The 26,415-nt window shown below is 42.5% G+C and overlaps 1 protein-coding gene across 1 annotated transcript; it reads right to left on the bottom strand.

Annotated features, from left to right (window-relative positions):
- Window positions 1-12,530: 12,530 nt before the first annotated feature.
- Window positions 12,531-13,896, bottom strand: LOC145820191 (uncharacterized). The gene is made up of 3 exons (XM_082915101.1): window positions 13,827-13,896; window positions 12,999-13,382; window positions 12,531-12,790 (listed from the first exon to the last, which is right to left on the bottom strand). The coding sequence occupies exons 1-3, from the start codon at window positions 13,894-13,896 to the stop codon at window positions 12,531-12,533; spliced, it is 714 nt and encodes a 237-aa protein (XP_082771227.1).
- Between the last annotated feature and the right edge of the window lie 12,519 nt (window positions 13,897-26,415).

Raw genomic sequence — 26,415 nt, 5'->3', positions numbered from 1 at the left:
CAATTCAATTTCTCATATCCCGAAATTAATTTACCAACAAATTAGGGCATTTTCCCATAATTCTCACAACAACCCTAAGGTTCCATTTTCATCAATGATCTAACATTAATTCCTTTTCTCAATGTATTACACACATTTGGGTTTATAAATTTGAAAACCCCTCTTTTGAAAATTACACAAAGAATCCAAACTTTCTCAAAATTACCCAACAACCCCCAACATATAGAAATACTAGAATTCAAAGGCAAAGCTCATAAGATGGAGTATGATATCCCTACCTCAAAGTTAGAGCTCAAACGGGGAAGTTGAAGAAAACCAAAACGCTCCAAATCAACAATTTCTCTGATCAAAATGTAGCCCTTGACGATCAACACAACTTTTACAAAGGCCGAAGGGAAGGGAAGCACTCTAACTAGATCAAACCCTAGAGAGAAGGGAGTTTCTAGAGAGAGAGGCTCTCAAAATGTGTTTTTAGAAAGTAAGAGAGAGAGAGAGAGAGAGAGAGAGAGAGAATGTAAAAAGTGATTTTAAAATACCCAGTCGCAGACTGATATACGACATTCCCGCTCGAGCGTAGAATAGAGCGCTCGAGCGTCAAGAACAAAAAACACGGTCCGCTCGAGCGCAAGAATGCCCGCTCGAGCGCCAAGACACAAAGACAAAACACACCCGCTCGGGCGTGAAAACCAGTCCGCTCGAGCACAGATTTTCATCTCCCAGAACTTACACCAAAAATGTACTACTCGCTCGAGCTCCAACAAGCCTGCTCGAGCGCGACCCACTCGAGCGCAAGAAATCCGCTCGAACGTAGAAATCACACCTGCAGAAGTTTTGCAGAACACAAAAATACTGAGAGTGTGCAATCTCTGCTCGAGCGCTAGACGACCCGCTCGAGCGGAACGACCAAAAACCTGGCAACAAGATTTTAGACCAAGGCTCAACCCACTTGCTCGAAACACGCCCAACACATCCTAAAACTCAGACATACGGAATTAAAGGATGACAACAAGATAAACAACCACCAACTCCACGAAACCAAAGTCCGGAATACAACAATTACAGAAAGGGAAAACCGGGATCGCTATATCCTGGTTCTTCTGTTCCATCAAACAAAGTTTGCAAACTTCGCTGTGCTTTGTATGGTTTGAAGCAAGCTCTGCGTGCCTGGTTTACCAAGTTCAGCTCCACTATTTGTGACTTTGGTTTTTCCTCCAGTGCCCATGATTTTCCCTTGTTTATACGTAAGACGGAGCGTGGTACTATTCTCCTTCTACTCTATATGGATGGTGTGATTATCACTGGAGATGACACAGTGGGTCTTTCTAGTCTCAAATAGTTTCTCAATCGCCAATTTGAGATGAAAGATTTGGGTTTTCTTAGTTACTTCCTTGGCTTCGAAATTTCCCAAGATTCCTCTGGTTATTGTCTTACCCAGGCCAAGTATACTTTTGATCTTTTGGCTCGTACTGGTCTTACTGATTGCAAGACTGTCACTACTCCGGTTGATCCTCAGACTCATCTTACCCCCTTGACGGTCCCCTACAGACTGATGCCATTTTATATCGTCAACTAGTTGGTAGTCTTGTCTATCTCACGGTTACTTGTCCAGATATTGCTTATGCTGTTCACATTGTCAGTTAGTTCATGGTTGCTCCTTGTTCTCCACACTATGATGCTCTGGTTCTCATTTTGCGCTATCTCAAAGGAACTTTGTTTTGTTGTCTTCACTACTTCTCTTACTCTTCTCTACAACTGTATGCATTTTCTAATGTCGATTGGGCCAGGGATCCTACTGACCGTCGTTCCACTACTGGGTTCTGTTTTTTCTTGGGCAACTCTCACATTTCATAGCATAGCAAGAAGCAAACTCTTGTTGCTCGTTCTAGTTCCGAGGCTGATTATCGTGCTCTTGCTGACACTACTCAAGAGCTTGTGTGGCTTCGTTGACTTCTTTCTGACATGGGAGTTTCTCATTCTGCTGCCACCAATCTTTATTGTGACAATCAAAGTGCTATTCAGATTGCACATAACAATGTCTTTCATGATCACACCAAGCATATTGAGATTGATTTCCATTTCATACGCCAGCATATTACTAGTGGCCTTGTTCGTTTTCACTTTGTTACCTCTGTTGATCAGACTGCCGACCTCTTCACCAAAGGTCATCTCCCAGGCCGCTTCTCTGATCTCCTCTCCAAGCTCAAGTTGATATCTGCCTTACCACCTTGAGCTTGAGGGGGGGTGTTAGCTGTATATTATTATACTTATCTATTTGTATTGTAAATATATCTCTATCTGTATCTCATTCTATACTTATCTCAGTCTCATTGTATCTCTATCTTCTTATGTACCTATCTAGGTTTCTTATCATCCTATATATGCAGTCTTCTGCTATTGTATTATTCATTCAATTCAATATATTAGAATTACTCTCATAACAATGGGTTGGTCAGCAGTGCGGTTGAGACTCCAGTGAAAAGGGTCACAATCGTTGTCTCAGATGCGGCTGGTTGTGGTGGTGGTGGTGGTGATGATGATGATAAGGGTGTGAAGGAGATAGAGAACGAGGATTACAACTCATGGAAAGGATCAGATGCTCAACTACGGGCATGGATCGGATCTACGCTATCCAAAGATATACCCGAACAAGTGGTGTAGAGTAGAACTGCTAAAGAGATGTGGACCAAGTTGGAAGAAATTTTTAGTATGCTCAACCTTACACTTACTTTTCAACCATTAATATTATATAATATATCCATAATTTTTACTCAGAAATATCAATCTTTTTAAATTTATTTTGTATATAAATTTTACAATATATAATTTAAATCTCAACCATACTTTTCCATTGATGGTAGTTTTCCTTTGACAATTTTTCTGAGTTCAATGTAAATAACAGGTGATGCTAACAAAAATAAGAGGTCATGTTAATTGAGGGAGATTAGTGACAAAAAATTAAAATCTTGATATAATTTTTTACACATCTTAATATTTTTTATGCATTTTAATTTAATTATTTTTGCTTGTTTGCCAACATTAATGATAGCTAGCATTTTGTTACGTTGTGAGTAGTGGTGGGCATTCATCGGGCTTGGTCAAACCGACACTATATAATAAAGGATTTTGTATTTGTCCAAGCCCGACCTGGCCTAACATCGGGCTTCTACATTTACCCAAACCCGGCTCAAAAAATAATTATAAATCCTAAGCTCACCAATTGGGCTATATGTTAAAAAAAAAAAAATTAAACATTTTATAATTAAATTCTTATTAAATAAGTATACTGACATCATTATAAATTGATTTTTTTTTTGTATAAATTGAAAGATTTTTTAAAATAAATTCAATTACACGTCATTATAAATGTGAATTTAAAAAAAAAATCAACAAAGATAAAGTTTAGATCCCAAAATATATATATTTTTTAATAAAATTACTAAATTAAATAGTGGGTCGGGCTAGACTGAGCCAAGCTGAGTTGAGAATATAAATCAGTGGATTCTATTTGAACCCATAATATGTCGTAGTATGCCCAATTGAAATTCATAAATTTTAATTCCTATTATATATGAATTTACTAATAAGGACAACACATATTAAACCCTAAAATAATTTTTTTTTCTCATAGTACACCCTAATTAGTTATTTCTATTCAAATCTCTGTATCTTCTTTCCCAAGAGATCAAAGTTATTTCTTCTTCTTCTTCTTTTTTTCTTTTTCTTTTTCTTCTTCTTCATCCTCCCTCTAAAACTTCAATCCATCCTACCAAAACTCACTATCGTTATCAGCATCATTATTTTTTACTATTTTGAAACCCTAAACCCTAGAAGAAAGTTTGAATAAAATCAAATAATGGATGAGTGTAATAATCAAAATAGTTTTTTGAAGCAACCCATTAAAAAATAGATAAATATTTATATAAAGAGATTTTACAATTTTTGTAGAGTGCCATCAATTATTTTCTATATCGTTTTTTTGACTAAAAATTAAAATTTCTACAGAAATTGGGTTTAAATAAAAAATAATAATGGTTCTCTACAAAAACTATTTTGGAAGTACTTAGAAATTTTCATGGTGCGTAAGAAATTGGGTGTGTAAAATTTCATGGTACATAGAAATTTTCATGGTGCGTAAAATTTCTACAGAAATTGGGTGTAAATAAAAAATAATGATGGTACTCTACAAAAAAAATTATTTTGGAGTACTTAGAAATTTTAATTTTTTGTCAAAAAAATGATATGGAAAATAATTGATGGTGCTCTGTAAAAATTGTGAAATCCCTTTATATGAATACTTATCTCCTTTTTTATGAGTTGCTTCAAAAAACTATTTTGATTATTACTCTCATCCATTATTTGATTTTGTTCAAATTTTCTTCTAGGATTTAGGGTTTCAAATAATAAAAAATAATGTTGATGATGACGATGGTGAGTTTTGGTAGAGTGGATTGGAGTTTTAGAGGGAGGATGAAGAAGAGAAGGAAAAAGAACAAGAATAAGAAACAACTTTGATCTTTGGGTACATATTTTGGATCAAATAAAATCCCCCATATAAATCCCAAGCCTAACTCATTAATTTATTGGGCTGAAAATGTTGCTTGGCCTTATGGTATAAAATTACCTTCTCAAACTCTAAAGAGAAAAAAAAAATTAGGATTGGGTCGGGCGGCCCAATGGGCCAATACCCACCCCTAGTTGTGTAATTTTGTGATATTATAAAATTTTATAGTAAATTTACACATTTTGTGGTAGTATAGCATTTTCCAATAGATAGAAATACAGGTACATATTCAATTGTAATAAAAGTAAATAATTAAATAAAGGGTAACTACCCTTTTCACCTTCAAATTTTGACTTAAATTTAACTTCGATTACTCATCTTATAATTGCAACAATAAAGTTATCAAGTTTGAACTTGAGTTTCAATGTGCTTCTCCTATCAAGCGAAAGTTAAAATATAAAGGGACTAAAAAAGTAAAATTTGAATGGAAGTTAGAGGGTAAAAGTAAGAACTTCATACATTCGTTCGCCCTTGTTCCATCTCATCCCATGAGATTCGCAATAGACAAACAATATCTTAATAATAATAATAAATGAAATTAAGACTTGTGATCTTAAAGTATGCATTTTGTATCACTTTAGACACACATAACTTACATTTCAAAATTTCAAAAACGAAATTGACAAATTTAAAATTTAAATACCAAAGTGGCACAAAAACATACCTCAGGAACGTTCGTGTTTTACCCAAGGCATTTAAATATAAAGAGTAGGATTTCTCAAAACAACCTGTTCTAGTGATCTGGGACTAGAGAGCAAAACAATAATCTTTTATTAAAGAGTGGAATGCCTCTTATCGTTATTATTTGGCCGATGTAGGAAGAAAGCATTTGTAGGTGTCATCAATGAGATGGCATTCCATATCACAAAGGGAAATTAAGCTTTCACTTAGAGTTTATTCACCTAATTTATATTAAAAAAAAAAATTGCTTTTGAACTGGGCTTCACTCATCTATCTAATGGAAACAGGTCCAATGTGTTCTTTTAGACCTAACAGATGATATAATTCAAGGTTCATCCTTGTGCCATAACGTAAAAAGTGAATTTGAAATGCACATTATTCATAGCTAACATCGAAAATTTGAGAATTCCTTGGGCAGGTCATTATGTACCACTGCATAAAGCGGCAATCGAAGGTAACTGGGATGCAGCCAATGAATTTATAAAACGAGAACCAGATACTGCAATCAGGGCAGGCATAACAGAAGAGTCAGAAACGATGCTCATAGTTGCGGTGAAGTCGAAGCAAAAAAATAATTTTGTGAAGAACCTAGTGTTGCGGATCGGCGGCACACCAGGGAACTCAAACAAGCAATAACACACAAGATTTAACGTGGTTCGGCAAGTCGCCTACGTCCACGGGCAACGGATTCACTATATTGAACAAAATGGTAAGAATTACAACACTCTCTGTAATTCTCTCTCTCTCTCTTTGCTCTCTAAGCTCACACCTCTCTGTTATCTCAGCTGTTCACTCAACTCTCCTTAGCTTCTCTATATATAGAGATTACAAATGCAAGAGAAAGTCTTTGAAATGAGCTGGCTGCCAGCCCATTGTTATGCTTTCGGTGGCTTTCCAGATTGATGCTTCGCATGGCTTCTCATGGCCTCATGGCCAACTCACATGGCCTCATGGCTTCCCCACCATGTAGTTGGCTGCCACTTTCCATCACATGGCCAGAATCTGTAGCCAATATTCAACAAATCTCCACCTTGGCGAGGATTCTCTTATCCAACATAGTGATTGATCAACACTGCCATGCACCCGAAGGTGCTCAGTTCCGAGAGATGTTGACCAAGTCCAAACAATGTTGGAACTTGATCCCAGAAACTACCTTTGTGAGCATATCGGCCGAATTATCTGCAGTACCAATCTTTTGAAGCAGAATATCCCCTTCATTCACAATTTCTCAGATGAAATGGAAACGGACATCAATGTGCTTGGTGCGGGCATGATGAACCTGGTTCTTTGCCAAACAAATGGCACTCTGACTGTCACAAAACACCTCAACGTGCTTCTGAACAATTCCCAAGTCTTCAATCAACCCATGTAGCCAAATAGCTTCCTTAAAGGCTTCCGTCACTGCCATGTACTCTGCCTCTGTAGTAGACAAAGCCACCATTGACTAAAGCGTTGACCTCCAACTTACCGGCCCTTTAGCAAGCGTAAATAAATACCCTGTTGTTGACCGGCGTTTGTCTAAGTCACCAGCATAATCTGAGTCCACATATCCTTCCAAATTCTGCCCGAGTCGGTTATCTCTCTCGAACTTCAATCCCAGATTGACCGTGCCATGTATGTACCTTAGGATCCATTTCACTGCCTGCCAGTGATCTTTTCCTGGATCATGCATATACCTGCTTACCATACTCACAGCATGCGAGATGTCAGGCCGTGTACAAACCATAGCATACATTAATGCACCAACTGCATTTGCATATGAAACCTGTGCCATATGCTTCCGTTCTTCTTCTGTGCGTGGAGACAACGAAGCACTAAGCTTGAAATGAGGGGCCAATGGTGTACTTACAGCTTTGGTTTTCCCATTGATGCCAAATCTGTCTAACACCTTTTTCAAATACTGGGTTTGTGTCAGACAAACCGTGCCCTTCTTCCTGTCTCTCTTGATCTCCATGCCAAGAACTTTCTTTGCTTCTCCCAAATCCTTCATTTCAAACTCCCTTGCTAACTGTGCCTTGAGTTTGTCAATCTCCACCTTGCTCGTAGATGCAATCAGCATATCATCTATATATAAGAGCAAATAGATGAAGGAACCGTCGGGAAGCTTACGGAAATATACACAATGATCAAATTGACTTCTTGTGTATTTTGTCTCCATCATGAACCGATCAAATCGCTTGTACCACTGTCTCGGGGATTGCTTCAATCCGTACAACGATTTGTTCAACTTACAGGCCCAATTCTCTTTTCCAGCAATTTTGAAACCATTTGGCTGGGACATGTATATCTCCTCTTCAAGATCTCCATGTAAGAAGGTAGTTTTGACGTCGAGTTGGGCGAGCTCGAGATCAAACTGTGCAACCAAAGCTAACAAGATGCGAATAAACGTGTGCTTCACAACAGGTGAGAATACCTCATTGTAGTCTATTCCTTCCTTCTGAGCATAGCCTTTAGCTACCAATCTAGCTTTGAATCTGATGTTGTCTCTGCCTGGAATGCCTTCCTTCTTGGTGTAAACCCACTTACACCCAATTGCTTTCTTGCCTTTTGGAAGTTGCACCAACTCCCAAGTCTGGTTCTTGTGAAGTGACCCGATCTCTTCATCCATAGCCTCCTTCCATTTGACACTTTCTGCATTATGCACGGCTTCTTTGAAAGTGCAAGGAACATTGTCTTCAATGATTAGAAGTGCATAGGCTACCATATCGGTCATCCAACTGGGTTGCTTAGTAACCCTTTTTCCTTTCCTGATTGCAATGGGTTCTGATTGTTGCGGAGCCTCTGGATCTTCATTTTCATCTGAACTCTCTTCAGAGCTATCCTCTGAGACTTCTTCAGGATGGTTGATTCGCTGACTAGTCTTTGCTGGAGTCTCAAACCCCACCTGCACTGACTTCTTCAATGCTTCCTCATTCTGTTGAGGATCTGGTTGCTTCAGCATTGCAGACTCATCAAAGGTAACGTCTCTTCTGATGAGAACTTTCTTTGATTCAGGGCACCACAGTCTGTATCCCTTGACACCGTCACCGAAGCCCAAGAAGATGGCTTTCTTGGCTCTTGGATCCAACTTAGATTCTGTAACATGAAAATATACTGGACATCCAAAGATACGTAACTGATCATAATCAGTAACTGGGACTCCTGACCATACCTCCATGGGAGTCTTCCCATCTAATGCTGCAGTAGGTAGTCTGTTGACAAGATGACGAGCATAGTTCAATGCCTCGCCCCAAAATGCCTTGCTCAATCCAGACTGTGACAGCATACACCGGACTTTCTCCACCAAAGTACGGTTCATGCGTTCTGCAACTCCATTCTGCTGCGGTGTTCCAGGAACTGTGAAATGTCTCACTATCCCTGCATTCTGGCAAACCTCAAAGAAGGGATCTGATGTATATTCTCCACCATTGTCAGATCTGAGCTTCTTGATCCGTCTGCCTGTCTGGGTCTCAATCATCTTCTTCCACGTAAGAAAGATGTCTAAGACTTCATCTTTGTGTTTCATTGTATAAATCCAAACTCTTCTAGAGAAATCATCAATGAACGACACAAAGTAGTGTTTACCTCCCAACGAAGCATTCTTGGAAGGACCCCATACGTCGGTGTGGACGTAGGCTAGAATCCCTTTGGTACGGTGAATTACAGTACCAAACTTGATTCTTGTTTGCTTGCCCAATACACAATGCTCGCAGAACTCAAGCTTCCCCATCTTGGCGCCTTTCAACAGGCCTTGCTTTACCAACCCTTGTAAAGCCTTCTCACCGACATGCCCTAGGCGCATGTGCCAAAGTTTGGAAGTGTCTGATGCATCATCTTCTGAGCTGGAACTGGTGGAGACAGCCACTCTCCCTGTGACTGTAGAGCCATCTAGGAAATATAAATTTCCCTGTCGAGTACCCTTCATTGCAACCAATGCTCCTCGAACAACTTTAAGGACTCCACCTTCCATGGTTACTCTGTAACCTTTGGAGTCTAAAACTCCCACTGAGATGAGATTCTTGGTTAGATCTGGTACATACCGTACATCTTCAAGAATTCTGATTGTTCCATCATGGATCTTCAGTTTAATTGTTCCAATACCCTTTGTCTGGCAAGCTTGGTCGTTGCCCATCAGAACAACTCCTCCATCGAACTCTCATAAGCTCGAGAACCACTGCTTGTTAGGACACATATGGAATGAACATCCGGAATCTATTATCCATTCATCAGACTGGCCATATGATGAAACTGTGGAGGCTCCTCCTTCATCATTATCTCCATCTCGTGCAATATTCACCTTCTCTTCTGTCTTGTCTTTATTTGGACAATCTTTTGCCCAGTGCCCCTTCTGGCGACAAGCTGCACACTCGTCTTTTGCAAGACGTCTTTTGTCTGAAGGTTTCCCCCTGGATTTTGAGCGAGACTTTCCTCGCCCTGTATTTCTTCTGTTATTTGTTCTGCCTCTGACTGTTAATGCCTCGGATGTTGAGTCCCTATTTGCAGACTTATCTTTCCTTCTGAACTCATTGTTCACCAAGGCGTTTGCAACATCAATATACTTGATCTTCTCTTTACCGTACAGTAAAGTAGTAGTGAGATGATCATACGAGTCAGGCAAGGAATTTAACAATAACAGTGCTTTGTCTTCATCACCAACTTGATCATCCAAATTCTTCAAATCCGTAATAATTTTGTTGAAGTTATTTAGGTGTTCGTTCATCGAAATACCTTTAATGTAGTCGAAACGAAACAACCTCTTCCTCAAGTAGAGCCGGTTCTCAATGCTCTTTGTCATGAACTTATCTTCCAGTGCCTTCCAAAGCTTCTTCGCAATATCATATTCTGTAAAGGCATACTTCTCCTCTTTTGCAAGGTAAAGTCGGATGGAACTGCAGGCCAGGAGATTCACCCTCTCCCATTCTATCTCGTCCAGGTCATCTGGTTTGTCTCCCAGAGTGAAGTGCAGGTTCATTTGGACAAGCATATCCTTAATTTCGCATCTCCACATGCCGAAGTTGCTGCTTCCATCGAACTTCTCTACCTCGAACTTGGCATGGGACACCGGGGTCCAATGCCTAGAAGTGCTTGTACTGGCTGAATTACTTACAGACTTGGTTGATCTAGATTCTGCCATTTTTTAAAAACTTCAATTCAAAAAAATGACCGTACAGATGTGTCCGGAATACTCCAAATAGTTGGGAAGCACTATTGGATCTTCAAAAACGGACTCCGAATGGCTCCGATCTGGCAAAAAACACTTTGGACGGGTCAGATCTGCAGAATCTGGTGCGCTGAGATGCACCGGATAATTTCTCCGGTCAACGGCACAGGCGGCGCGGTCAACGGAGGATCGGCGGCGTGGTCAACGCGGCTTGACGGCTAGTCAACTCGGCTTGACGGCGCAGTCAACTCGGCTTGACAGCTGGTCAACGCGGCTTGGTCAGCGGCTCAGGCTGACTGGGCAGGGCACGTGTCCGACACGTGGCTGACGTGTCGGCTGACTAGGTCGTCTTCTTCACTGAGCGGCGCGTGGGGCGCGTGGGGCGCGTGGGTTTCACGCGCAATCTTCTCCTGGAGCGTGACGGCGCGTCGAAGCTCCTCTGGGCTCTGTTTTTGCTGTTCTGGACTCCTCTTGGGGAGTTCTTCCTCCTGGTATGGTCAAAAGTGGATTTTGAGCACTTCGAAATCTGGGCACTTTCGGGAAAAATTCAATTTTTCGCAACCCGAGCTCTGATACCAATCGTTGCGGATTGGCGGCACACCAGGGAACTCAAACAAGCAATAACACACAAGATTTAATGTGGTTCGGCAAGTCGCCTACGTCCACGGGCAGCGGATTCACTATATTGAACAAAATGGTAAGAATTACAACACTCTCTGTAATTCTCTCTCTCTCTTTGCTCTCTAAGCTCACACCTCTCTGTTATCTCAGTTGTTCACTCAACTCTCCTTAGCTTCTCTATATATAGAGATTACAAATGCAAGAGAAAGTCTTTGAAATGAGCTGGCTGCCAGCCCATTGTTGTGCTTTCGGTGGCTTTCCAGATTGATGCTTCACATGGCTTCTCATGGCCTCATGGCCAACTCACATGGCCTCATGGCTTCCCCACCATGTAGCTGGCTGCCACTTTCCATCACATGGCCAGAATCTGTAGCCAATATTCAACACCTAGTGAAGCATATGTTACCAGAAGATCTAGCTCTAGGTGACACCAAAAAAAGGACAGCACTTCATAGGGCTGCAGGAGGTGGAAACATTTTTTTTTTGACCAACGAAATATGCATTACTAGCTCAAGGCTAAGGCCTTACATAAGTCAGCAGGGGGGTTGCTCACCCAATTGTTGGGAAGAACACCATTGAGAAAGACCCTCGCTATCCAGTGAGCAGTACAATTAGCCTCATGTGGAGTCCAAAGAAAGGAAAAATTACATTGGTTAAGCCAAACTTCTAATGTTAGCAATGATAGGCGCACAGTTCCAAGGAGAATCATCCTCAGACACACACAGACAAATAACAGATTTGTTATCACCAGTGATTTCCACCTAAGATAGATTTAAAGACCGAGCCATGAGACAAGCCCATCGAATCGCCAAAGCTTCACCTGCATAATTGATCCCACCTCCTCAAAACGGACTGCTCCTTCCACGAGAGAGCTGTTGCTATTGTGAAAAATCACTGCCATGGCAACTCTTGAAGTACCAGGTTTGAGAGCCACATCACAGTTAGCTTTTAGTCTGCCCTACCGACGGGGAATCCATACCCTATCCCTTGTTCTACGAGAATCCACCAGAATGGAAGTAGGATGGATAGACTGAGCCACCGTAGCATGTTCATAGAGGTCCTAGTCAGCTTTAAAGATGACGGAAAAAGGATCAGTGGGTTGGTGGTTGAAAACCAAGGCATTCTGACTTTTCCAGATATGCCAAGCCAACCAAATCAATTGACAAAAATACTCCACTATAGCAGTCTTGTTCTGGATATGCTGATACAAGTCACAAGTCCAGCGTTGAATCGAAATGATGAAACCAGATCTGTGAGTGATGTTCAATTGCTCCAGAACCACACTGCCCGTGTCCAATCACAACCACAAAGCACATGTTCTGCCGTTTCAGATTCCAGATGGCAAATGGGACATAAATCATCTTGGGCACACTTACGCCAGAAAAGATTAGCTTTGGATGCCAACAAATTGTTACAAGCCCGCCACCAAAAGTGTCGAAGCTTAGGAGGAATTGGGAGGGCCCATAAGAATTTCCAGACATAGTCAGGCATCTGAAAGGAAGAAGATGGTCTGTTCTCGGAATGATGCTACTGATATTGGACTGCCACTCGGTACCGAGATTTAACAGAATAGATGTCTTTCGGATCATGATGCCAAATGAGCCGATCTTCTTGATTTTCAGTCGCAATGGGAAAAGTGCAAATAGCACCAGCCTCCTCTTTAGAGATCACATTTTGCAGCACATCTCTTCTCCAACAATTGGTATTGGGGTTAATAGCATCACTAATAGAAGTTAATTGACACCCTGTGGGTTTCCGAGATTGAACACGAAAATCTGGAGAGGAAGCTACCCATTTATCATCCCAAAAGTTAATGGACTTTATAAAATTGCCATCTGACCCCCCTGTTTAACACCTCACGGCCCTCCAAAATGCTGGACCACACCCACGACGCCCGAGGACCTTTCCTGGCATTCCAAAAATCTGTAGTATGATAATATCGACCTTTGAAAATTTGAGCACAAAAGAATTTGGGATATCGAATCAACCACTAACCTTGACGAGCTAACAAAGCTCTATTAAAGAAACGAAAATCGCAGAATCCCATTCTTCCATGGAGTTTGGGCATGGTCATATTGTCCCACGCTGCCCAGTGAATACCTTTGCTCTCGGGGTCACCTTTCCACCAGAAATTGCTCAATAACGAATTCAATTCAGCACACAGATTCTTTGGGAAAAGAAAACAAGCCATCACATATGATGGAATGGCTTGGGCAACCGATTTAAGAAGAGTTTCCCGACCCACTTGGGATAAGAGCTTAAGTTTCCAACCCTGCAGTTTGTTACGCATCCTCTCTATAATGAAATTATAGATCTCCCGCTTGGATCTCCCCCAGAAAGTTGGCAAACCCAAATACTTGGAATCGGGTTTAACAAGGGCTATACATAAAACATCACAAATTTGTTTTTGAGTCTCTGCACTAGTGTTAGCGGAGAACTAGACACTAGACTTATCAAGATTAAGATTTTGGCCCGAAGCATGACCGTAAACATCCAAAATTCTGAGGATCTTGTGACAGTGTACCACATCCGCTTTGAGAAATAAAAGAGCATCATCAGCAAAGAACAAATATGATAGCAAAGGGCAACCTCGACTGAGCTTAATTCTAGAGAGTCGGTTTGCTTCCAAACTTTTTTGAAGTAGCTTGGATAACACCTTGATCACAAGTAAGAAAAGGTAAGGAGAGAGAGGGTCCCCTCGCCAGATGCCCCTAGAGGGTGTAAAGGTCGTTCGCACAGCCCCATTCACAACCACCACAAAAGAAACTGTTGAGACACATTGCATCACCCAGTTAACCCATTAATCATTAAAGCCCATCTTACGTAGAACCACCTCAAGGAAATCCCATTGAACCCAATCATATGCTTTGTTAAAGTCAAGTTTCACAGCCATATCCGAATGACAACCCCTTTTGAGCAATTTAAGATAGTGAAAAGCTTCATGAGCTACCAGAATATTATCTTGAATCAAGCGTCCGGGAACAAAGGCTGATTGGTTTGGTGAAACAATCTCACATAGAACTTCTTTTAAACGATTTGCCAGAATTTTGGTGATGATCTTGAGGGTAAAGTTACATAAGCTGATTGGTCGGTACTGCGAAAGAGACTCCGAGGCATGAATCTTCAGAATCAAAACCAAATTTGTTTGGTTTAACTCTTTCAGTAGAAACCCACCCTCAAAGAAACTACGAACTGCCTTACAAACCTTAAACCCAATCTCTGCCCAATACTAGTGGTAAAAAAATCTCGGGTACCCATCTGGGCCAGGGGCTTTGATAGAGCCTAACTGGAACACCGCTGATTTGATCTCATTGCCCGTCACTGCCCTGGTTAATTGAGAGTTCATCTCGGTAGTGAGAACACAATCCACTACACTTAAGGCCTCCTCCATGTTCCGAGTACCAACAGAAGAGAACAAATCAGTGAAGTAAGAGTGCAAATGACTGTTTATGTCCTCATCAGAATCTACCCACACCCCATTGTCATCCTTGAGGCGCACCAATTGGTTTCTTTGCCAGCGTTGATTGAGGGTTGCATGAAAAAAGGCCGTGTTCCTATCCCCATAAGATAACCAATTAACTCGAGACCGTTGGTGAATAAACATCTCCTCTCGAGACAAAAACTTGTGTAATTGGGACTGGATAGAAGCTTGGGCTAGACAATTTTGAGGTGTGGGAGCAAGGCTTTGAAGATGAGTCAGCTGGATTTGGCACTCTGCAATTTGTTTTTTGTTATTGCCAAATTCACGCCTACTCCAAGGTAACAAGGCAAGACGGCAGGACTTCAAATGCTGGATTAATTGAAACATTGGAGAGCCAGATTGAGGAGAAGCCCAAGCCCTTTTGATAACATCCCCATAGTTTGGACTAGAAGCCCACATGGATTCAAATTTAAACATACGAGGGACTCTTTTAGGAGGGACACAGCAATTAACAACCAAGGGACAATGATCTGAGCCGAAGATGTTTTCATGGAATACTTGTGCATAAGGAAATTTAGCTCACCAATCCACCGAGGCAAAAGCTTTGTCCAACCTCTCACTGTAGACCGCCCGAACATTCTCCGCGCGCCCCGCTTTCGGAGAGGGCGCGAATTGGGTTAATAGCTACTACAGTTTGGACTCCTGTCACGGTTCTGAATCTAATCTCACAAAGTGCAATGTAAGACTGATAAATCACCAAAGAGTCAAATCCGGCAAATCGTTTTCGAAAATCAGATTTTGAATAAAAAATGCCAAACTGGACTGCTTTGCCAGATTACAGAGTCACCGCCTAAATATTTTATTTTTGGAAAATTTAGGAAACCCTGACTCGTACCAAAGGCAACGTGTCCGTCATCACCAAAGTTGTCTCGGCTCGGGAACTTGGGTACGAGAGGGGAATGTCATAAAATGAGCACCCCCGCTCGTCCGATCAAAGGATCGGCCTTTACTAACATGATACGTTGTTTTATAAACCTCATGTGTTCTTATCCGGTTATTAACTAACTTACTATGTGATGCGCACAACACACAAGTATAGACTAAATCGCTCAAACTAGAACAAAACATCTCGTGTTTGTTTTAAAAAATGGTTTGAATTTGCTACTCGCAAGTAAGCTAAAGCGTGGATTTGCCACCCTCAAGTGGATTTAAAACATGATTTGCCACTTCAAGTGGGCTTAAAACTCACATTTGATGAATTGTTCCAATTCAAGTAATAAAGCCTTCATCCACGGACATTCATGCAATTAATCACTTAATCAAATAGCCTCATGGCAAGCATGCTATCATGGCAACACTCACACACATGAAAGTATGCTAAAGCGTAAACACTTACAGTGTACTCCAAGCCAAAACAGAGAACTAGTTAGAAATCAATGCATGATCCTAACTATACCAGATGCCTAATGCAACACATGCAATAATGTGACTAAATAGGCTCGACTATCTAAAATGGCATATGAATGCAACACTTGATAACATGCTTTGAAACACGTATTCAAGTAAGTGCATTGAAATACGATACAGTTTGAATGATGCGCCGAGCCCGGTGCATGCAATACAGATAAATGGATGCAAACATGCGAGCATAAGGTATGCTAATCGAAATATGCCCTAATCTAACCATCGAAAGCAGTTAAATAAAAGGAAGAAAGACATGGGGTTGGAAGACGTGCACACACTCACGCACCCTTATTACAACATTTGCCCTCTCGACGGAGGGTCCGAATGAATAAGCTAACTAGCTATGCTAATTAAGCTAACTATTATAAATCATAACTAATTAACTAACTAGTTAACTAATTACAACACAAATGAATAACTAAGCACATTAACTATTTAAGTACAGAACCAACAAATTAACCATCTAAGCAAAGCAGTTAAAAGGAGCCTCGGGGCGAGGAACGTATGCATGCTCGATTGCTTCCTCCTGAAATCCGTCGCCTTGCCACCGGTTGCCTCTGTTTGCATTTGCTTTGATTCCTGAATACTGAACCAATTCCTAGATTGCTTCTGCTCCAGAACCAGAATCACTTTGAACCATCTTCAAGCTGGTGGACTGTCGACCACCAGAGGAGGCTGTAGGCCACTTGTTGACCACTTAAGGAGGTTATAGGCCACTCAAAGTGGCCGGTCGGCCACTTCCTCTGGCCGGTTGGCCAATTGTTTCTGTACACTTTCAATTTGCTGCAAACAGAGTTCAACAAGGGAAAAGGAGTGCGGTACTCAACTCTCAGGCCACCAACCGAGCATCGCAATGCACGATGGCCGAGAAGCCAAGTTTGTACATATTAATGAATGCCAAATAACACATAAGACTCAAGAGGCCTCCACCCTATCATGCACAATCAAGGGGGACGACGACAAAGAAATAAGGCACGTTTCATCACTTCAAGTATGAAACGCTCCTCATTTCTTGTGTTTGGATCAACGTCCGATCCAAACACACATGCAATGCAACACACATGCAAACAACGTGCTCATCTATCAATGCTAGAGCGGCATGCACAAGGCGCTATCATGCGAGCAATGCATACAAGACATGATAAGGGGCTAAGAGCATTAAAGCAAGTAAAGGACACATGAGGCATGCATCATCAATCTCAAATGGTCAAACCTACCTCATGCCACAACAATGGTACAATCATGCTGAAAATGAAACACCAAAAGCTACAACAACATGCTTATGCATCAGCTCGCAAGCTAGGCATTAAACACAACTCTCAAACACAATGAAGAAGTGATAAAAAAGAGAGTATGGCAGAGATGTAGGCACTAAAATTGCATACCAAATGATGACATATCATGCAAACAACACAAGTATGGCATGCTAAAAGTGTTTAAAACTTAAGACTAGCTAAAGCACTTGCACCATAGCCATATCAAGCAAGCCCCAAATGACCAATATCACTTAAAACAGTCCTGAGGTAGGTCAAAACAATGCTAAAAACATGATAGAGTGCAGCCAAAACAAGCTAGAATGGTAAGCCAAAACACTAAGCATGTAAGGCTAATGAATGGGATTACAATACAAGTATCAAAACCAAACAAGAGGTAACTCCATCAACCAAAATCAGAGTTGTATCATGGTAAAATAAGACCAAAAACATGCTGAGATGATAGCCCAAAAGCTTAGGCAAGCATGCATACAAACTAGCCAATGATCAAGACATAAGGCACAACTCTCTAAAAGCATTGAAAGAGTGAAACGTGGGAGAGTATGACTACACTACATACACTGAAATCATATGAGAAATGAGGCCAAAGCATGCACACAACTCAAGTAAAGCATGCTAAAGATTTTAAAACTCAAAGCTTGTGAGCAAGATTGCACTATGGCTATACAAAGCAAGTCCCAAATGATCAAGACCACCCAAAACAGAGTTCAAGCATGCTAAAATAAGAGCAAAAACATGCTAAAATAGATCAAAAACAAGCTAGAGCAATGGGTCAAAATAGCAAGCATATTAAGCTAGTAAGCAAAATTTACACTACAAGTGTAAGAAGCATGCAAGAAATGGCCAAGCCAGCCACAAACAGAGCTAAAACATGTTAATAAAGTCACAAAAAACATGCTTACATCAAGGCAAGGTATAGTAGAAAAATATGCTCAAGTATGAGGCCATCAACACAAGCAATCAAGACACAAAGAGAGGGGATGACCCCCTCCTATTTGGGGCCTCAAAACACACTTTCTACCACTGAAATTCCTCTGGAATTCAGTGGTTAAAAGGCTAAGAGAAGGTGATCTCAAACGTCTCAAGAGATAGCCCAAAGCAAAGCAAAACAAGCAACCAAAGGGGGTAGACCACCCTTAATTCAAACAAGGCCTCAAACAACCATTTTAAACACTTAAAAACAAAGCTTTTTGTAGTTGAAAGCTAGGCCTGAAACAGCATGCAAGGATGGCCAAATACTTAAGCAAAATAAAGCTTAAAGAGGGTAACTACTCACCCTTGAAGAACCACAGCAAAACAACAACTTCTTGAGCCAAAAACCAGCCTTTAGACTCCAAACAAGACCTCCAAGTATCTCAGCAACAAAGTGAATGTGTTTGACTAGGTGTTTGTGTGCAAAAGTAAGAAGAAACAACACTCTTAAGCACAAATATATATATATATATAGAGAGGGAGAATTCTAGTGAGAGATGGATAATTTTGCTCCTCCAAAAATTTGAACCCTTAGAAGGGAGAGAGAGCTCCCTTCTTATAGAAATCCAAGCCTCGAGCTTGTTGAACAAGCTAGAAGCTTGGTGCAATCCCTCCATACATGATGCCTTCTGTGCCTAATAGCTGGCAACAAAAATATCTAAAAAAGCAGGAAAAAAGGTGTAGGCCACTTCAAGTGGCCGACCGGCCACTTCAACTAGCCTACAGGCCAAAGTGGCCTACAGGGGGAAAAAGTGGCCTACAACCACCAAAAGTGGCCGACAGCCTCTCCCCTCCCTCTAGGCAAAGGGAAGCAAGGTATGGCACAAAAACAAACCAAAAGGAAGAGAGTTAAGATGCCACAAGACAAGGCACTCGGCCAAAGGCCCCGGAAACTAGCCTACGGGCCACTACAAGTGGCCTACAAGAGAGATAAGTAGCCTACAGCTACAAAAAGTGGCCTACAGCTACAAAAAGTGGCCTACAGGCCTCTCTCTCCCTCTAGGCAAAGGCACCAAGGCAATGGTCCAAAAACAAACCAAAAAGAAGAGAGTTAAGAGACCCCGAGACAAGGCGTTTAGCTGAAACCCTCGGAAACTCGAAACGAGCACAAACATGCGCGAGCATCACGTGCACAAGCAATGACGTCTAAGTCTTAAGGTCGGTCAAAAATGGGGTGTCTATAGTTGTCCCTCTTTGACAGAACTCAGAAGTCATGAAATGACGTGAGTGAATGTCAAGGCCCAGAGACGACCCATTTTTGACAAGGCCGAAGACTTAGACAAACAGGCAAGATAACAAAAAGGATGCGCCCCGCAGGCAGGGGCAAAATGCAAATGGCATGCACAATGCAGAACATAACTTATGATTATGCAAAGAGAGCTGTAATGAAAATTCAACATGTAAATGTTATGCAAAGAAATGTTACAGCAAAATCGTACATAAGCAAGTAAGTAAACACGCCACGCGTGAGAATCACAGACCGAACTATATTTCATGCAGAAAGGATGTAAGAAAATTATGCAATCTTAACCACGAACCACGTAGGAAAGACTAGAAGCAATTATCGGGAACACCCAAAGTCCCAAACAAGATTCCGATGCAAAGTGAGCATGCGTGATAGATACACAAAGTGAACATGTGATATATACACAAAGTGAGCATGTGTGATAGATACACAAAGTGAAACAAAGTGTGATAGATACACAAAGTGAGCATCTGTGATAGATACACAAAGCGAACGTGTGATAGATACACGAAGTGAAACAAAGTGTGATAGATACACTAAGTGAGCATGTGTGATAGATACACAAAGTGAACGTGTGATAGATACACGAAGTGAAACAAAGTGTGGTGGATACGCTAAGTGAGCATGTGTGATAGATACACAAAGCGAACATGTGATAGATACACGAAGTGAAACAAAGTGTGATAGATACACTAAGTGAAACATGTGTGATAAATACACAAAGTGAGCGAAGTTCTCTTACCGAGACATAAATGATCTTGTGCGGAACTTCTTTGAATGAACCGTACGCATCAACATTGAATGAACCGTACATACAATATCGTGCCTGTACAAGAAAGAAACTTAACAGGTACCAAAATGCATGCTCTATGCAAGAGTGCGACGATGTTAAGGCATACTCAATGCGAACATAAGAAGCGCATATTCTATGCAAGGGGTGAGAAGTGCATATATTATGCAAGTGAAACGTACGTAACAATGCAAATGAAGCGGTGCATAACAATGCGAGTGGAACACGCATAACAATGCAAGTGAAACGGTGCATAGCAATGCAAGTGAAATGGTGTATACATATTCCGTGCACAACAACAATACACTTTCAATGCAACACCAACAGCATGTTTGATGTAAAATGTCGAATAAGGAAATACATGCCTTAACGAGACGAATTCAAACGCAACCTCTGATTTACCTCTCGGAGGGATCACAATGTACTTAAAAAGGATACACTTCGCTCTTGAAGATTGATAATGAGTTGTGCATCAAAGACGTGAATCGAAGCTCCCGCAGGGACATTTTAAGCCGAAAAGTGAACTTTTCTTGCACTTTCTCGAGAGCCAAGGACTCCAAACAGCATAAAAACACACAAAGAGAACCATGAACACCTGTAGGCCACCCCCAGGGACCCTCGTCCACTTTTCAAGGTTATAGGCCACTTAATTGGCCGATCGGCTACAAAACCTGGCCGGTCGGCCAGTTTACAAAACTTCGGGGCAATTTGGTCTTTTGATGCTCGGTTCTTTAAATAAACAACTCCAAGCTTCATTTCATTCACACCTTTAGGCTGAAATCTCTTGCTCTCACTCCCTAGACCCTTTTTCCTCTTAGACCCGGGCTTTGCACGCGTTTTCCAACATCCCACGCGAAGTTGATTCGCTAAAATCTTTCGATTTCCTTCACTTTAAACCAAACAGAATTTGTTTTCGGAGTTTCTTTCTCCATTTTCACGATTTGAGGTATGTTTCTCTCAAACTTGTCTTGAGTTTGGCACCCTTTCCTGCGTTTTGACTTTGTTTGACTTTTTCTCTTCCTGAGAGTTTACTTTTGTTGACTTTTGGCCATTTTTGCTCATTTTGCTCATTTTTGCCCACTTTTCAACTTCATTTCAGATGGCGGACCATATCCCACACGATGGAGGTTCCCCGATAGCAGAGGACGAGCCTGACATCATGCCATTGCCGCCGAGGATTCGGCCTTTCGACCCGGCGAGGTATCGCCCTCAGGAGCACGTACTACCACCGAGCACTATTCATCAGTTTTCAGACTTCGCACGACGGGCACCCGCAGGCCTGCTACTATGGGAGCCAGAGTCCCACTTGTCCCATGACGCACCTAGGGTATGCACTGCACTTTTACATTTTCTGCAATGTTCGTTACATTTCTCGCATAATTTGCACTATATCTCATCTGCTCATGCTAAACATACTTTATGCACTATAGTCTGCTCATACTGAACACAGCTCACGCACGGCATTCTACTCATTCTGAAACTGAATACAACTCACACACAATATTCTGTTCATTCTGCACACAGCTTATATACAACATTCTGTTCATTTTGCATACAGGTGATACACAGCATTCTGTTCATTCTGCACACAGCTCATACACAACATTCTGTTCATTCTATACACAGCTCATGCATAGCATTCTGTTCATTCTGAATACAGGTGACTTCTCGCTTCACTCGAGGGTATGGATCGACTTTTGCGAGAGAGTGGTACGCAGACCTTCCAGACGCCGTCCGGCATATTGTCGACGAGGCAGGCTTCGGCCTATTCTGCGCAGGGCTCTCGCATCTGACGGCGAGCAGGACCGCTTTGGGTGCACTAGTAGAGAGGTGGTGGGATACCACTAACTCTTTCCATTTTTCTGCCATTGGGGACATGACAATGACCCCATATGATTTCTCTATGCTGGCAGGCCTTGATGTGGGAGGTCGACTGATTCCGTATGACCTAGACATGGGGGAATTGGAGGCAGCCTGGATCTACTTGTTAAGAGCACACCCATCCCTCTTCCAATGCGGCACAGTCAAGTACACATGGTTCTTAAACCGTTTCAGAGGGACCGAGCCCGCGACTGTCGAGGGCATAAAGCAGTACACCTGTGGATTCTTGATGTACCTCTTTGGCACCACATTGTTCGCCGACAAGTCGAACACAGTTGAGCTATATCTCCTAAGCGCTCTGGTAGACCTGTCCCAGGTCTAGCATTATGATTGGGGAGGGCTGGCCTTGCCACGCTCTATTGCTATATGAGTTCGACCTCCCGCAAGAGCGGGACGAGAGTATGTGGCTATTGGAGAGCCTAGAAGGTATGCTTTGCTTTTCGGCTTTACAGTTCCTGCTATGCTTTCTGCTTTGCATTTTCTGTATATCACACGCATCACACATTTATATACCCCGCACACAGTACACTTTCCACTCTGCATTTATACTTTATGTAGATGGTGATTCACACCTTGTTCACTACATTTCTTATACTTGCTGCATTCTGCATTGCATACATGCTCTATTTTCTGCATCATCTGTGTATTTTGTATTCTCACTGCCATTATTCTCGCTTTTCCACAGTTATGGATGTACGCCTATTTCCCGACGCTAGCCCTTGAGCTCGAGGTCGAGGCACCTCTCGAGGTCCCTTTCTCACGCCGATATGACAGGAGATGCCTGCCGAGGCCCCGGGAGACCCTACCATATCTCCGGCATTACTTCGACACGGTGCGGACGACCGAGGTAATCCAGAACTCTCAGTTCTTTATGCTTTCAACTTCAAGTCATTTGGCATGTCTAATGGCAACTAATCAATTCATGCACTTGCTATTCGTAGATCACTTGGCAGCCTTGGATAGCGATGCCAGGGTTCTCTCAATTCCAGTTTGCTGAGGCATGGGCCGCCTCCCGGTACCAGATTCTGTTTGAGAGATAGGTTGGTAGAGCTTGGTTTCTCGGAGAGCGCTTCATGCGCTAGACACTAGGCCATCCCCTTCAGGCATTCCCTTCATCGCTTCCATCAGACATGCGCACCACAAAGAGTCTCTCCCCTCAAGAGGTTAGCGACCTCATGCAGGGTGCTGACGCGATCCATTTCCACAAGGAGGGGGAGTACAGGACATACCTCCACACATATCTGATGCCCCCATTGACAAGTGTTCGTGTCCCTATGAGAAGAGCTGTTGACATTCCTCGTTGAGCAGTGCCCGAGCTGCAGACATCCCTTCGACAAGCAGGGCCAGAGTATCGAGAGGTAGGGCTAGGGGGATGCCTCCCACTAGGTAGTGTGCTAGATGGCCAGATCCTCCAACAGAGCTGACAGGTTAGCGATATGAGACAGCTTACTCGATTCCACTTGAGCCTTCATTGCCTGATCATCGATACATGAGGACATCTGACTCAGCACCGGTATACTTTTACAGCTTTTATGCATTTCAGCTTTGCTCAGATTCTCATTCATTCATTCACCGATTATTTCAACTTGCATTTGCAGCCCTCCGTAAGATATGTCGAGGGGTTGCTCGAGGTGATGGCCTCACTCAAGAGCATGGTCTTGAGGAGAGAGACCATGCTTAGCTCTTATGGGATCCAGGTAATTTTTTAGTTTTTCATGCATTGCCATACTTTTGCGGATATACCGAAATCATTGCACTGATTCGCTGTATGCGTAGATCACATCTGACACGACATACAGCGTGCACACATTGTATCTGACTTTCGCACATACTCTTCATACTGCATTTGTACTTGATACTTGCTGATAAATTCAAAATGTCTTTTCAAGTCACACCCTTGCAGACAGGACCGTCTGAGCCTTCCCGAGCGGCAGAGAGAAGGATTCCGACACGCGGCCAAAGGAGACGTCGGGCGCCTGTCAGACGTGATGACGAGTCCAGTGAAGAGGAGGAGCCAGCGAATCCTCAGTCAGAGACATCCGAGGATAGAGGTGATGGCACCAGCTCAGGTTCTAGTGGTGGCGACAATGCCGAGGAGGGCTCCGAGGGCGGGAGCGGAGGTAGCTCTGGTTCAGACAACGGTGCTGATGGTGGCGATGCTCTAGAGTCCTCTCAAGTGGAGAAAAGGACAAAGAGGGCCTCTCAGTCCTGAGTTGGATGGCACCGATGTAGATGTTTCTGTTTTATTTCACTTTTTGCTAGTAGTTTTAGCATATTGTACAGCCTTAGGCAGTTTTATTTTCTTCAAAACTTTGTACTTTTATAAAGAGAAACTAGGATGGAATGAAAGAAGCTTTTTTGTTGAAAAGAGTGTTGCATTTTACATTCTCAGCATCGCATTGCACTATTGTGCACAAAAGTGAGATTGATGAATATTGAACACTCGTGTATTGCCAAGTCAGGTAGTGAACCAACACAACAAACAAAACAACACAACTTAAAGAACAATTCGATAAACGAATTACAACAACTCGATAAGCAAAGAGCAACAACTCGATAAACAAACCGTAACGACTCGATAATCAAAGAGCGATAACTCAATAAACAAAACTAAACAACTCGATAATGAAGCAAATTCAACAAAACGAGTAAAATCGAATAACAGAACGCATTTGAAACAGAACAAGACACAAATTCCAGTCCTTCGACCACTTCAGGAGGACCAGAGGCTGCTTGCTTGGAGGGAAAGAGTGGCTGTCGGCCACCTAGTGGCTGTAGGCCACTTAAAAGAAGTGTCGGCCACTTTAACTGGCCGGTCGGCCAGTGAGGCTAGGAATCACCAGATTTTTGCCACTTGTCCTCCACTCAACCCTTATCCTCTATAAAGGTTCCAGCTTCGTGGTTCTCTCATTCTAACTCAGTTTTTGTCCCAAATGGAAGCATTTCTTGCCCAAAACCTCACAAATTGGATTCCAAGCTTAGATGGCTCGGAAAAGTTAAATTTCCGGGGTTTTGGAATAAATGCACTATTCACGCTGAGCCGCACCCCGCTGCGTTTTCCATTCCTCCATGTCGCGGCTAGGTGTTGGAATCCGATAACTCACGTTTTTAGCTTTGGCGGACAAGAGATGTGTCCCACTTTTGAAGATTTCCAAACTTTGATGGAATTTCAGCGCGATGAAGAAATCTTGCCCCAATTCCGCTTCGGCCACATCCAAGCCTTAGGACGGATGTGTGGGCTTACTTTGCATGAAGCTCGGTCTTTGATTCGCGACGGAGAACTGGACATTCCCAGCTTGATTCATCGGTTTTCTGACGCCGATGACCGCGGCGACCATTTTTGGCAAAGTTTTCGACAACATGCCCTCTGCTTGTGCATGTTGTCTCATTTCTTGCCTGCCTTAGGCTCTGGAGGGTCTAGAGTCCGTTTGATTGAGGTTGCCCAAGGCTTAAAGGAGGGCAAGAACTGCATTGCCATGACACTAGCTAAGACACGGATGGGTTTGGATGCCTTCCATCGCCGGAAGACAACTAGATTCGCGGGAAGTCCACTACTGCTGCAGGTAATGTTTCCCACCCTTCTCACATGTGTGTCTCATATCATTCGGCCCCCAGGCTCTGTTTTTCTCTAAAAACCCTTTTCTCACTTTTCTCTCCACGTACACCTCTGTATTATTTAATCTCTCATTTTTTATCCCTCCCCAGATATGGCTCATGGATAAATTGAAAGTAGTGGACTCTTGCCCAGCATATTTAGCACGCAGCTATTTCTTCCGGCAACGACTAGTTGATGCCCCAAATGAGAGATGGTGGTGCGAATGGATGTGCAGCCTATCTGCGGATTGCATTGCTTGGCGCTGCCCCTGGCTTAATCTGCCGGCGATGAGTTACAGCATGTCCCAGCAACCGGGCATTCAGTTGATTGGCCTGACACACTGTGTCTTTTACTTCCCATTTCGAATCCGGCGCCAATTTGGACATGATCAGACTTGCTCGGGAGATGGGGTAGAGTACCCTGCTGCATTTCCAACCCGAGGCACACAGCTAGCTCGGTATGCCACAGCATGGAGGACAAGAGAGCTTCTGGCCCCTGCTCTCACTTTCAATTGCATCCTTTCTGACGAGTGCATAGCTTGCGGCCTACTTTGGCATCAGAGGCTCCCATAAGCTCTGGGAGGGGGCGCAGGAACACCTGACTTGACTATGCCCCAAGTTTATTTGCCTTATCAGTACTTTCAAGTTTTCTTTATGAATGTAATAAAAAAGCAATTTCAATTTGTATCAAGAGTAGGAGAACTCTATACTGAAATCAATGTAATTGAAGGTTGTGGGTACTGAAAATTTTATGTTTGGTCCAAAAATGG

The sequence above is a fragment of the Camellia sinensis genome, chromosome 1 (genome assembly GCF_055761805.1).
Source record: "Camellia sinensis isolate YWXY chromosome 1, ASM5576180v1, whole genome shotgun sequence".
Lineage (NCBI taxonomy): Eukaryota > Viridiplantae > Streptophyta > Magnoliopsida > Ericales > Theaceae > Camellia > Camellia sinensis.
Note: the sequence above shows the minus strand (reverse complement) of the source record. Positions and strands in the feature narration are given on the sequence as shown.

What these genes read in the sequence shown, in the direction of transcription:
- LOC145820191 (XM_082915101.1), bottom strand. Translation starts at nt 13,896, where the DNA reads ATGGCTGTGAAACTTGACTTTAACAAAGCATATGATTGGGTTCAATGG. An exon ending in TTTCCTTGAGGTGGTTCTAC is followed by an intron (nt 13,383 to 13,826) that starts GTAAGATGGGCT and finishes TTTTATGTATAG; the next exon opens with CCCTTGTTAAACCCGATTCC. An exon ending in AGCTTTGTTAGCTCGTCAAG is followed by an intron (nt 12,791 to 12,998) that starts GTTAGTGGTTGA and finishes ATAAATGGGTAG; the next exon opens with CTTCCTCTCCAGATTTTCGT.